Below are 12,282 nucleotides of genomic sequence, written 5' to 3'. Positions count from 1 at the left end.
CTCTGCCCCATCATAGTCCATGGGAAGCTGGCCTTAAGGGGGTGGTCTGGGCCTGCTGGGAGGCTCTGGGGGCTAAGAGGGCCTCCGCAAGGGAAGTCCTGGCACTTGGTCAGTAAAGAAATGGGGCTGGGATAGTTTCTGTTTCCTCAGTTGGCAGCTCAGCAGGGGCCCTCCTTCTTGAATGTTCCAGGAAAGCAATGTCTGTGTGGGCAGGCTGGCCAAATGCAGGTGCCAGAGCAGATTGCATAAAAGGGCCAGTGGGATGGGTGTAGCCAGGTCCAGCGCTGCAGTTTCAGTTTGGACAGTGAGCCAAGTCACACCCAGAGCGAACTGGAGAGGGCTTTTAGCCGCGGGCCTCTCTTTTGCTCTCCATGAAGATGGGGTATAGCCTGAGTCCTCAAACCTGCCTGGTTTTCTTGGTCTTAGGCCTCTCCTCCGGAGGTAAGCAAAGGACACCCCATCCTCATTTGTCCCCAGCATCTGTCCTTGGCCTCCTGGGGCCAGGCTTCACCGGCCTTTCTCCTCAGGTGTGAGCACAACTCCAGTGCCCGCAGGCCGGCCCCAGGTCCCCTGCTCTCTGGAAGGAGTAGAGATCAAAGGTGGCTCCTTCCAGCTTCTCCAAGGTGGCCAGGCCCTGGAGTACCTGTGTCCCGCGGGCTTCTACCCATATCCCGTACAGACCCGGACCTGCAGGTCCTCGGGCTCCTGGAGTGCCCTGCAGACCCGAGACCAGAAGATTGTCAAGAGGGCAGAATGCAGAGGTTGGAGGTTTGGGAGTGTGAGCAGTGGGCAGCAGGGACAGAGCTGCGGGCTGGGTGACCAGCGGGCTGGGTGACCAGCGGGCTGGGTGACCAGGGCTGAGCAGTGGGCACACCTCGGGGGTGCATGTGGGAAATGCCTCCTCATGTCAGGCAGCCCTAGCAGTGGAAATAGTACTTAGAAACCGGAGCCGGGATTCTTGAATGCAGCTCATTCGGTAGAGAGCTGGCCTAGCCTGGACAAAGCAGCCCTACACGAAGCGGTGATGGTGCAGGCCTGTAAGCTTAGCACTCAGGAGGGTCAGAAGCTCAAAGTCATGTTCAGCTTCATAGTGAGTTTGAAGCCAGCCTGGGCTCCATGAGACCTTGTCTCAAAACAAAACAATCCCTAAACACAGGAGGAGGGGCATCAGATTGAGGGCACTGGGCAGTATGTTTCTCAGGGACATGAGGGACCCAGAAACGGCCCTCGGTGACGTTTACCTATCTTCCCTAAAGCAATACGCTGCCCACGGCCACAGGACTTTGAAAATGGGGAGTATTGGCCCCGGGGCCCCTACTACAACCTGAGTGACCAGATTTCTTTTCAATGCTATGATGGTTACACTCTCCGGGGCTCTGCTAACCGCACCTGCCAAGTGAATGGCCGGTGGGATGGACAAACAGCAATCTGTGATGACGGAGGTGAGAAGCAGGTCGCTCCTGGCTTTACCCTCTCCCTGAGGTTTCACCCTGGGAATGTATGGGCACTCCGACTGTCCTCATGTCTCTGCAGTGGGATACTGCTCCAACCCGGGTATTCCCATTGGCACAAGGAAGGTGGGCAGCCAGTACCGCCTTGAAGACACTGTTACTTATCACTGCAGCCGGGGACTTGTCCTACGTGGCTCCCAGCAGCGAAAATGTCAGGAAGGTGGCTCATGGAGTGGGACAGAGCCTTCTTGCCAAGGTGAATCTTGACCTGCTCCCTGGGTCAGCTCTTCCCTGGTGTCTCCACTTCAGGACACTGTTTTCTCACAGCCTTACCTTAGCTCCTTCTCGCTTTCCAAACCTTCCCGTCAGTTTTCTACACTCCAAGGCCCTCCGCCCTGAAATCCAGCGCCCTGTCTGTGTGTCCTCCACACTGCAGACACTTGACCTACTCTCTGACCGTCCCTAGACTCTTTCATGTACGACACCCCTCAAGAGGTGGCTGAAGCCTTCCTAGCCTCCTTGACGGAGACCATAGAAGGAGTCGATGCCGAGGATGGGCATAGTCCAGGTTTGAGGACAAGGAGGGAGGTTGGGCAGGAACCTGGGGAAGGGTGGCTAACCTGCCAGGGACCGTGCATGCCGGAAGCTGAGTCTCTGATGGTGCCCAGGGGAACACCAGAAGAGGAAAATTGTCCTGGACCCCTCGGGCTCCATGAATATCTACCTGGTGCTGGATGGATCGGAGAGCATCGGGGCCAGCAACTTCACGGGGGCCAAGCGGTGTCTCACAAACTTGATTGAGAAGGTAGAGCAGTTTCCCTCCCTTTGAAATGAGGGGGCCTTGTCTGGACCTCACTGCCCTTTCAAGACTGGTCCCTGGGGCTGGAGAGATGGCTCAGCGGTTAAGAGCATTGCCTGCTCTTCCAAAGGTCCTGAGTTCAATTCCCAGCAACCCCATGGTGGCTCACAACCAAACCATCTGTAATGAGATCTGGTGCCCTCTTCTGGCCTGCAGGTGTACATGCAGACAGAATATTGTATACATAATAAACAAATAAATAAATAAATAAATATTATTTTTTTTTTTAAAAAACTGGTCCCTGGGTCTCAGGTCCTCAGGAACCACAGCCCTTGGGCCCCACTCCTGTCCTCCCTGCCTCCCTAGGAGTACAGAGTCCTCCACGACACTGTTAACACAGTAACCTCTTGCTCACCCACAGGTGGCCAGTTATGGGGTGAGGCCAAGGTATGGTCTAGTGACCTATGCCACAGTCCCCAAAGTCTTGGTCAGGGTGTCTGACGAAAGGAGCAGCGACGCTGACTGGGTCACAGAGAAGCTCAACCAAATCAGCTATGAAGGTCAGAGGTCAGGGAAGGGAAAACTGGGAGGTGCATCGTGGGGTTGTGGTGGGCAGAGGCTGGGGGTTCTTCATCTAGAAGTTTACCAAATGTCCTCAGGCAATGGAGATTGCTGGGAGGGCCTGGAGAGCCAAGGGTGAGTGGGTGAGGAACCAGAAGTTAAAAGATTGGGTGGGCTTGGTGGTGCAGGCCTTTAATCCCAACATTCAAAGGGCAGGTGGGTCTTTGTGAGTTCAAGGCCAACGTGGTCTACTCGGCAAAGCAAAAGTTAAAGTATGTGGGATCTCAGTTGTCACAGACTGGCGGGGCTCAAGGGCTGCTTGGGAGATCAGACGGGAATGACCCCTTTCCTCTCCATAGACCACAAGCTAAAGTCAGGGACCAACACCAAGAGGGCTCTCCAGGCTGTCTACAGCATGATGAGCTGGGCGGAGGACGTCCCGCCGGAAGGCTGGAATCGCACCCGCCACGTCATCATCATTATGACCGATGGTGAGACCTCTCTCCTGCCCTCCCGTCCTCTCATCTCCTGTGCCAGTGTCTGGTCCTCATGTCCCCTCCCATGGGACCCGCCTCTGCCACAGGCTTGTACAACATGGGTGGAGACCCTGTCACCGTCATCGAGGAGATCCGAAACCTGCTGGACATCGGCAGGGATCGCAAAAATCCTCGGGAAGATTATTTGGGTGAGTGAACCACCTGGCACCCAGCACTCTCGCCCGAGGGCTGGACCCCCATCCTTTCTCTCTCCCTTAGATGTTTATGTGTTTGGGGTCGGGCCTCTGGTGAACTCCGTGAACATCAATGCCTTGGCTTCCAAGAAGAACAACGAGCAGCATGTGTTCAGAGTCAAGGATATGGAGGATCTGGAGGACGTTTTCTACAAGATGATTGGTAGGAAGACGCAAGGGAATGAGGTTGCCGACTTCCTTCACCCCGGAGCCCTCTCCATCCTAGGGTCTATTCCTCACTTCCTGATCTCACAATCACAGAACTCGGAGAGCTCATTTCATAGGTGTGGAAACCGAGAGGCCAAGACAGGCTCAGGGGACAGGATGTCAGCACCAAAGTCCCTCTGATAGCCTGGTCTTAAGCTTCTCTCACTACATGACAGGGCTTCCTAGTCTAACACAGGGAACCCCTCCCCTCTTCCTCCTTGTGGGCCGTTGCTCTCTACAGACAGGCAGGGACCTGACAGAGATGGCTGCCATGACTTGAGCCTTCAGCACTCTTTCTCTGCTAGATGAAACCAAATCTCTGGGTCTCTGTGGCATGGTATGGGAGCACAAGGACGGCACGGACTACCACAAGCAACCGTGGCAGGCCAAGATCTCAGTCACTGTGAGTATTCCAGCAGGGGGGACTTGTGAGGGGGAGACGAAATGTCCACACTAGCCAGGTCTGCGATCGCAGCTGTTCAGGAAGCTGAGGCAGGGCAGAGATTCACAGCCTGCTCAGGCTACATTGAGTTCAAGGTCAGTGCCAGGAACTTATGAAACTGTCTGAAAACGGAAAGGAAGCTGGGTGAGGAGTGTGTGCGGGGGTGGGAGATGGACCCCCAGCAGCTGGAAGCGGAAGCAGAACTACCCTGAGTTTGAGGTCAGCCAGGGCTATGCAGCAGGACCCTGTCTGAGAGGGAGGAAGCCAGCCTGCAGCACCACGCACCCAGGCTGTCACGGCATCGTTCCTTCCCAGCGTCCGCAGAAAGGCCACGAGAGCTGCATGGGGGCCGTGGTGTCTGAGTACTTTGTGCTGACGGCAGCACACTGCTTCACGGTGGACGACGAGAAGCACTCCATCAAGGTCAATGTGGGTAAGGATGTGGTGGATTCTGATCTCCAGGCCACCCTCTCCTCAGTACGGCCCTTCCCTTACACCCTAAGGTCGGGGAAAGCACAACTCAAATAATATGGGACAGGAGCCAGGAGGCTGCTTACATAAACAATACCCATTTTCCTCCTCTCAGGAGGGAAGAGGCAGGACCTGGAGATTGAAGAGGTCCTATTTCACCCCAATTACAACATCAATGAGAAAAAGGCAAAAGGAATCCCTGAGTTCTACGACTACGATGTGGCCCTTATCAAGCTCAAGACCAAGCTCAAGTATGGCCAGACTCTCAGGTGAGTGGGCCCGGGGCCCCGAGGAACCAGGGAAGGTGGGCTGGAGGTACAGGGCACAGGGCAGGCTGTCTGCTGCCCCTGACTGTCGTCTCCTGAACAGGCCCATCTGTCTCCCCTGCACGGAGGGAACCACTCGAGCCTTACGGCTTCCTCAGACGGCCACTTGCAAGCAGCACAGTAAGGCGTGGTCTGGGATGGGACAAGGATGAGACCCAAGACAGAGGGGTCACAAGGGGGAGTTTCAGCTGAGGCGGTGGCGCACACCTTTAATCCCAGCACTTGGGAGGGAGAGGCAGGCAGATCTCTGTGAGTTCGAGGTCAGCTTGGTCTACAAGAGCTAGTTCCAGACAAGCTCCAAAGCTACAGAGAAACCCTGTCTGAACCCCCACCCCCAAAAAAAGAGGGAGTTGCAAGTAGCACTATGCTCAGCTGTAGGCCGAGCACCTAAGAGGGGCCCAAGGGACATCTGCTAGGCGAGAAGTGAGGGGGACAGGGGCATGACCCTGTCCCTTGTCCAGAGGAGGAGCTGCTCCCCGTGAAGGACGTCAAAGCTCTGTTCGTGTCTGAAGAGGGGAGGAAACTGTCTCGGAAGGAGGTCTACATCAAGAACGGGGACAAGGTGAGAAGGGGCCCCTGGGGAAGCCACCTTGGCCTGCTCCTTCCCGAGCCAGCTCTGCCCATCACGCCTTCTTCCCATAGAAAGACAGCTGTGAGAGAGATGCTCTGAAGGCCCCCGGCTATGGATCAGTCAAGGATGTGTCTGAGGTGGTCACCCCCAGGTTCCTCTGCACTGGAGGGGTGGATCCCTATGCTGACCCCAATACTTGCAAAGGTGAGGTGGCTCTCTGGCTGTGCTGCAAGCCCCTGAGGCCCGGCAGTCTCCCCTACAGCGCCTCTCTTCCACAGGAGATTCTGGGGGTCCTCTCATTGTTCACAAGAGGAGCCGCTTCATTCAAGTGAGTGTCTGCTTTCTCATCTGTGGGGGAGATGCCCTGGGCAGCATGAACCGCGGAAAGGAAAGCGTGATGCACGCGGCTGGTAATGGTGGCAGAGCAGGGCTCGCTCTGACCTCATCTGATGCTGTGTTCTGAAGTGGCCAGGGCAAGCCAAGTGTCTGGTCTGTGTGCACCAAGGAAGGCAGTACAAGCTGGGCTCCTAGTGTCCTTCTTTAGGCCAGCTAGGATGCTTTCTGGGATTGTGAAGTGTCAAGTGACGCGTGCACCTGTCACCTACACAGGTCGGTGTGATCAGCTGGGGAGTAGTGGATGTCTGCAAAGGCCAGCGGCGGCAACAGCTGGTACCTGCTCACGCCCGGGACTACCACGTCAGTCTCTTCCAGGTGCTGCCCTGGCTCAAGGAGAAACTCAAAGATGAGGATTTGGGTTTTCTATGAAGGGCTCCCTGCTGGGCGGGGGGAGGACTAAATTAAAGCAGCTGCAATCAAGACTGTGTTCCACATCTTTTTGGGGGTAAGGGAGCAGGGGATGTGCACTGGTCTTCTTGCTACAAAGTAATATTAACACTGACAGCACTTCGGAAGGTTTAACCCCATCCCAGTGCTGAAAAAACTAGAGGCTGAAGGAGGTGAATGAGCTTCTGCCCCAGGGTTTTACTGAGACCAGCTTGGGGGCATATGAGGCACAAGGAATCCAGCTTCGTGTCCTAGAAGCCATCCACAAAGGTTTCCTACAGATCGTCACTGTACACAATTTGGGTCCTCTTGTCCCGGTGGCAGCCCTTAGGGCTGTTCTGGACGGCTGGGGAGGGGGAAAAGTGACAGTTAAGGCCTGAGGTTCCAGTCTCCTGTCTCTGCCTGGCCTTGGCCTACAGGGTCTATGCTGCCCTCTGGCGGCCAGAGTCTCCCGCTGGCTTAGAAAATCCAGACCCTTCTCACGGTGAGCCACGCAGATGATGAAATCATGAAGCCCACGGAAACTAAAGATGAGAGCATCTCTGTGACCTTGCTGGTATACTGGCCGGTCTGCTCCTTCCTTGTGTCTACAGGGCTTTTACTCTGAAAATCTGCTCAGGCAGAGTGGGCAGTCCACTTTGAGGAAGCCCACAGGCCACGCCAGGCTTCGTAGGAGGCCTCAGAGCCCAAGTGCCCAGCTTCTCTCCACACTCCGGCTCCACCCAAGGACTTCACCCTACATCTGTGGGGCCAGAGGCAGCCCCCTCTCTGGTCCTGTACCCTGCCTCCTTCTCAGAGCCCGGGTCCATGGCCCAGGGCTTCTGGGGCTGCTCTCAGCATGGACCTTTTTTATGGTTCCTTTGCTGCAACTGCCTATTCAGCCTGGCGGGTCAGGATTGTTGGAGACGTGCTCGGAACAAACAGAGCCCAACTTCCTAATGTATCTGATTCCCCAAACCAATCCTGGGTCACCTTTTTCTCCAAAATTTCCATCTCTGATGGTTTCAGATGCACATTTCTGAGCCTGGCCTTCTGCCTGAGGTCCAGTTCCACAGTTCCAGGTTCAGACACTGCTCCAGCTCGGGGGACAACCCGACTCCTGCACTCCTCCCTGTGCCAGTCACTGCGGGGATCTGTACTGTTCCTCCCCTCCCATCCCCTCTGACAGCCTGGCAGCTGCCTACATGCAAATCCTGATCTTGGCACTCTTGTGGAGGGACCCACAGTGGTGTGTTGTAGGGAGGGGTGAGGGAAGAGCCCCGTCCTTACCAAGGGAGCCCCAGACAGACTTGCCAGTAGCAGCGTCCAGCATGGGCTGTTTGCGGGCTATGTTGACTTTGAGCTGCACGGATTCCACCTGGGTTCCGTTGAGCTGTGGGTCGAAAGGGGAGGGGACAAAGGGTGGGTATTCCAGGAGCCAGGTGCTGGCACCCCAGGGACCAGACAAGGGCCTGAGGATGAAGGCTCTCAATCAGGAGAGGAGGAAGAGCCTGGGGGGGCAGAAGGGATAGGGGAGGCGTCTGATAAGTCCCCACCTCAGCCACGGCCTGATCTGCAGACTCCATCTTCTCATAGGTGACAAAGGCACAGCTGGGGTGAGAAAAGCGGGGTCAGTGGAGGTCCATGGACCCAGTGTCTCCACGTAGCATCCCCTCTCCCCCAGGATGCTCATCCTTACTTTCTGGGTGGGTCCATGGAGAGGTCAATGATGTTTCCAAAGGGAGAGAAGGCCCCCCGGAGGAGGGTGGGCGTCATGTCCTCTCCATACACATACAGAGTGTTCCCCTTCCGAGGGGCCCTCCTCTCGGGGAACGAGTCTGACCCTGGGGGTGGGGAATCACGGTCACTACTGAGTCCCCACCACCCTCCATTTAGCTGGACCCCTCACCCTGGCCAAGGGCACTCACTGCGGAAAGGGCCCTCTCGCTCCCGCTCCCTGTCTCGCTCCCGGTCTCTGTCTCTATCCCGGTCTTTATCTTTGTCGCGGTCTCTGTCTTTGTCTCTGTCGCGGTCTCTGTCTCGATCCCGATCTTTGTCGCGGTCTTTGTCCCGGTCCCTATCTCGGCTCCTCTCATGACTTCGGTCCCGGCTGCGGCTTCGGGGAGGGGAGGCTGAGGAGCGGGCACCACCGTGTTCTTCATAGCTCCAGTCAAAGCCTCGAGGTGGGCCATCAGCAGCCCCGGGGCCCGCTGCTTCTTCTCCATCTGGTCCCAGCTCCCGCAGTCGATCGCTAGAAGACACAAAGCTGGGGAGAGGCAGACAGTAAGGACCAAAGGAGGCTCCATCTTCTCAGGGACCTCTGTCTACAGCCGGCTCCTTCCACTCCAGCCCTGAACCTTCCAGTAACTGCACCCTGACCCCACACTAAATGGTGGTCTCTCTAACGACTCCGGCCACTGACCCCACACCAAATGGTGGTCTCTAACGACTCCACCCTCTGACCCCACACCAAATGGTGGTCTCTCTAACAACTCCGGCCACTGACCCCACACCAAATGGTGGTCTCTAACGACTCCACCCTCTGACCCCACACCAAATGGTGGTCTCTCTAACCTTTCATACAGAGATTTCCTCTGGGGACGTCTGGATGACTGAGGGAAAAAGACAGAACAATTAACAAGATTCCCAGGTACTGGAAAACCTGTGCCTTCTGTAGTTAACCCTGGCCCCACAGAAACCACTACCTCCTGCAGGTCCTCGTCAGCGGATACGCTCCTCTGGAACGGCTGGAAAGTGGGGACAGGCCCCTTCTCAGGGTCCTGGGGAGGGGGAGACACCGCGTTAGTGCAGACCAGGAGAGCTAGGTCCTCTTTCGCTCCCATCACACTTCCTGCTGATGACGTGCTGGTCTCTTTATCTGTTTATCAAGACTGAAGTCTCTGTGCAGCCCTTGCTGTCCTGGAACTCACTCTGTAAAGCAGGCTGGTCTTGAACTTAGAGCTTGGCTTGTTTCTTCCAAGTGCTGGGACTAAAAGCGTGCACCACCATGCCTGGCTGATGCGCTATTTTTAAGTAAGTGTTTGGTTTACCCAAACCTCCCCTCAACCCAGGAAGCACAAATGTGGAAAGCAGAAATGCAAGAGTCACCGTATGTGACAGATAAGAAACCTAATGCTCCAGCAGTGAATGGTGGCGTGCCCCTCTAGCCCCAGCTACTTGTGAGGCTGAAGCCAGTGCATCACTGGGTCTGGGGAACAGTGAGAAAGGAGTAAAAAAGACTAAGAGAGACTGGAAGTAGGAAAACAGGGACCCTAAACCTCAGGACGGCACAACTTGCTCGTATCTAACATACGACTTCCCGTAAAGCTATCTCCCTTCTAGCTTGGAGGGGATCTCACTGACATCAAGGGTGCTCACCTTTAACTTCCCCTCGAGGGTCCGAGACCGTTTGAAGCCTGAGTTCTTGGTTTCGGCCTTGATGGCACTGATGGCTCCCGACTTCACCAGCTGCTTGGCCTGTTCTGTTGCTGTGGCAGTGTCCACCACAGGCTGCTCTGACAGCGCTGGGGGCGGCGGGAGGGAGGGAGGCGTTATGCCGGCTGTGGGGGGGTTGCCCCACGCTGCCCCCAACTCTCCGTCTCCATCACTTACAGCGTTTGACGCCACCCTGGCTCGCCGTGCCGCTGCTACTTTGCTTCTTCAGGGCCAGCAAGGCTTTTTTCTGGGAAGGAGAAAGATTAATGCGGAGAGGTTTGCCAGCCAAGATGCTGGTCTCTTGTGTGCATCATTCCAGGGAGAGTGTGCACGGTGTCCCTGCCCTGGAGTGGGACATCTAGTCCCTACATCATCATGATGCCAACAATATCTAACCTAACCCAACCATGGTGTCCAAAGCCCCTCTAGTTTCACATTTTGGAAGTTGAAAAACAAAAACAAAACAAAAACCTAAGCCCTGCGTCTGGAGAGATGGCTCAACAGTCAAAAGCACTGACTGCTCTTCAAGAGGACCCAGGTTCAATTCCCAGCATCCATGTGACCACTTCCAACTGTAACTCCAATTCCTATATCCGCACAGAGACATACATGTGGGCAAAACACCAATATACATAAAATAAAAACAAACCTTAGCCCTACCATATAAGCTGCAGAGAAGCCCTGAATGTCTTCCTTGAGGATTTTACCCACCCTTTGTCTGCACATTTCACAAAGTTCTACAAAACTGAAACGCCTAGTTCCTACCCTTGAGAAATGCACAATCCAGGAAATGTAACAACTAGACTCCCGGCCAAGAATAATCAAAGGTACTAATCAAACGCGGCTGAACGCACACAGTCTCAGATGCTTACGCGGCTATTAAACCAGAACCTGGGTGGAATTTACCCAACACAGACAGAAGAGATTTTAGACAAAGAAAACAAGGTGGTACAAATGCAAAGAAAAGGTTATGGGATGCAGGTTTTTAGAGTAAGCAATTCTGTCTTTTTCCAAAGGGATGCTGGGCTGAGATGTCAGGGCTTTGTTCTATACACGATGTGAAACCCTGAAAAGTTTTCAGGGGAAGAAGGGTACCCCCAAGAGAGCCAAGCAAACCCTGTTCTGACGGGCTCGTCGGAAGGAGTCACTAGAGAGATCACTCAGAAGGATGGACCAAGATAATCAGGGTGCGCCTGCAGTTCCAGCTCCTCAGAGAAGCTGAGGCAGGAAGATCACATGGACCCAGGAGTTCAAGACCAACCTGGGCCGTGTACTGAGATCCTGCTTCAAAGGAAAAAAACAGACAAAGTGGGAGGGCGGAAAGGACAGAACGTGGACAGACATGACAGACGTTTCGCTGTGTAAACAGTAGGGAAGCCAGAAGTGAGCTGGGTGCAGGGTGAACAGAGCATGGTGGCTCAGGAAGAGCTGTTCCTCAATCCAGTGAGGCCCTGTCTGAAGAGGGGATAAAAGGCCAGAGAGATTTTTAAGGCCTATGATGCTTAGGAGATCCTATCTAAAAGCAAGGAGAAGGGAGCAGATCAGACAGGATGGTGACTTTAGCTTGGTCGTCTGATGGTTCAAAACGCACTACATGGAACTGGGAATCCCAATGTGACCACCTCCAGCTCTCAGGTGGTACTCAAACCACAGGAAGGATGACCGGTCCATGGGGGACCGAACAGAAAAGGCTTGACAAAGCTGGAGAAGCTACACAGGCGTGTGCTCTGGGTATGGGCCAGGAGAAGGGGGCGCCCCATCGCCTCACACTCACCCAGGTGTTCTCCGAGTCTGCACAAGGCTGCGCCACCGCCCTACTCCCTTACCTTCTTCTTGAGCTTGTTGAATTTCTTCTGCAGCGCCTCTTCCTCTTCGCTCAGCCCGGGAGGTATCACCAACATGTCGGCTCCTGGTGCAGGGGCAGAACCCAAGACATCATTCTCTACCGTCACGACTCAAAATGCACACGTCGTCCAACTTCTGTTCATCCTGTATTTACCCCGACCTCCAGGCCCGCCTACTCCAGCCTCTGGCCTTGCCCTAACCCCTTGTCTCCACGAGGCTGCTGTCCAACCTCCTGTCCAAGGTCCAGACACCAGAGCCTTGGGGTACCTCAGCCCGGAGAAGGGAAAGCACTCCCTGCGACGCCAAGGCGAAGGCTCCCGACCCCCATGCCCAATGGGGTTAGGTCAGCCAACCTCGGGGTCCGGTGGGCAGAGAAGGCGGCTGGGCCCGCGCAGCGCTATCTGGCCGACCAGAGGAGGAGGAAGAAGAACCGGGGGCCGCGGGGAAGGCGCGAAGGATATGAGACGAAGCCCTCACCTGAGGGGGCGGCGCCCGGGCCCGCGGTCTCCGGCGCCGCCGCGCGGGCTGCTGCGCGCGGGCTCGCGGAGATGACGTAAAGGGGCGGGACACGCGGTAACCAAGGCGGCGAGGCTCAGCGACTTCCGCCCGGCCTTGCCCTGCTCCGAGCAGGGCTTCGGCGTCGCGCTCGCCCACGCTCCTGGCGGGGAGTGGTGGAGGGAGG

At 55.7% G+C, this 12,282-nt stretch overlaps 3 protein-coding genes across 3 annotated transcripts in view; 1 reads left to right on the top strand and 2 right to left on the bottom strand.

Annotated features, from left to right (window-relative positions):
- The window catches only part of LOC119822487 (H-2 class I histocompatibility antigen, L-D alpha chain-like), a 741,986-nt gene that overhangs the window by 392,333 nt on the left and 337,371 nt on the right, over window positions 1-12,282 (bottom strand). The window lies entirely within an intron of this gene.
- On the top strand, window positions 249-6,374 carry Cfb (complement factor B). The gene is made up of 18 exons (XM_038341821.1): window positions 249-441; window positions 528-761; window positions 1,257-1,442; window positions 1,534-1,707; window positions 1,918-2,019; window positions 2,120-2,256; window positions 2,672-2,810; window positions 3,171-3,302; window positions 3,395-3,496; window positions 3,567-3,704; window positions 4,054-4,151; window positions 4,506-4,623; window positions 4,777-4,930; window positions 5,031-5,107; window positions 5,449-5,549; window positions 5,630-5,762; window positions 5,837-5,886; window positions 6,168-6,374. Exons 1-18 carry the CDS (start codon window positions 372-374, stop codon window positions 6,321-6,323), a joined length of 2,301 nt encoding a protein of 766 aa, XP_038197749.1. The 5' UTR covers window positions 249-371; the 3' UTR covers window positions 6,324-6,374.
- On the bottom strand, window positions 6,520-12,143 carry Nelfe (negative elongation factor complex member E). Its single transcript, XM_038341854.2, has 11 exons — window positions 11,954-12,143; window positions 11,582-11,664; window positions 9,933-10,002; window positions 9,699-9,844; window positions 9,026-9,100; window positions 8,895-8,932; window positions 8,249-8,586; window positions 8,020-8,164; window positions 7,877-7,931; window positions 7,611-7,713; window positions 6,520-6,687 (listed from the first exon to the last, which is right to left on the bottom strand). Exons 2-11 carry the CDS (start codon window positions 11,654-11,656, stop codon window positions 6,617-6,619), a joined length of 1,116 nt encoding a protein of 371 aa, XP_038197782.1. The 5' UTR covers window positions 11,657-11,664; window positions 11,954-12,143; the 3' UTR covers window positions 6,520-6,616.

The sequence above is a fragment of the Arvicola amphibius genome, chromosome 9, assembly GCF_903992535.2.
Source record: "Arvicola amphibius chromosome 9, mArvAmp1.2, whole genome shotgun sequence".
Lineage (NCBI taxonomy): Eukaryota > Metazoa > Chordata > Mammalia > Rodentia > Cricetidae > Arvicola > Arvicola amphibius.
The sequence above is the reverse complement of the archived record's forward strand: the minus strand, read 5'-3'. Positions and strand labels throughout refer to the sequence as shown.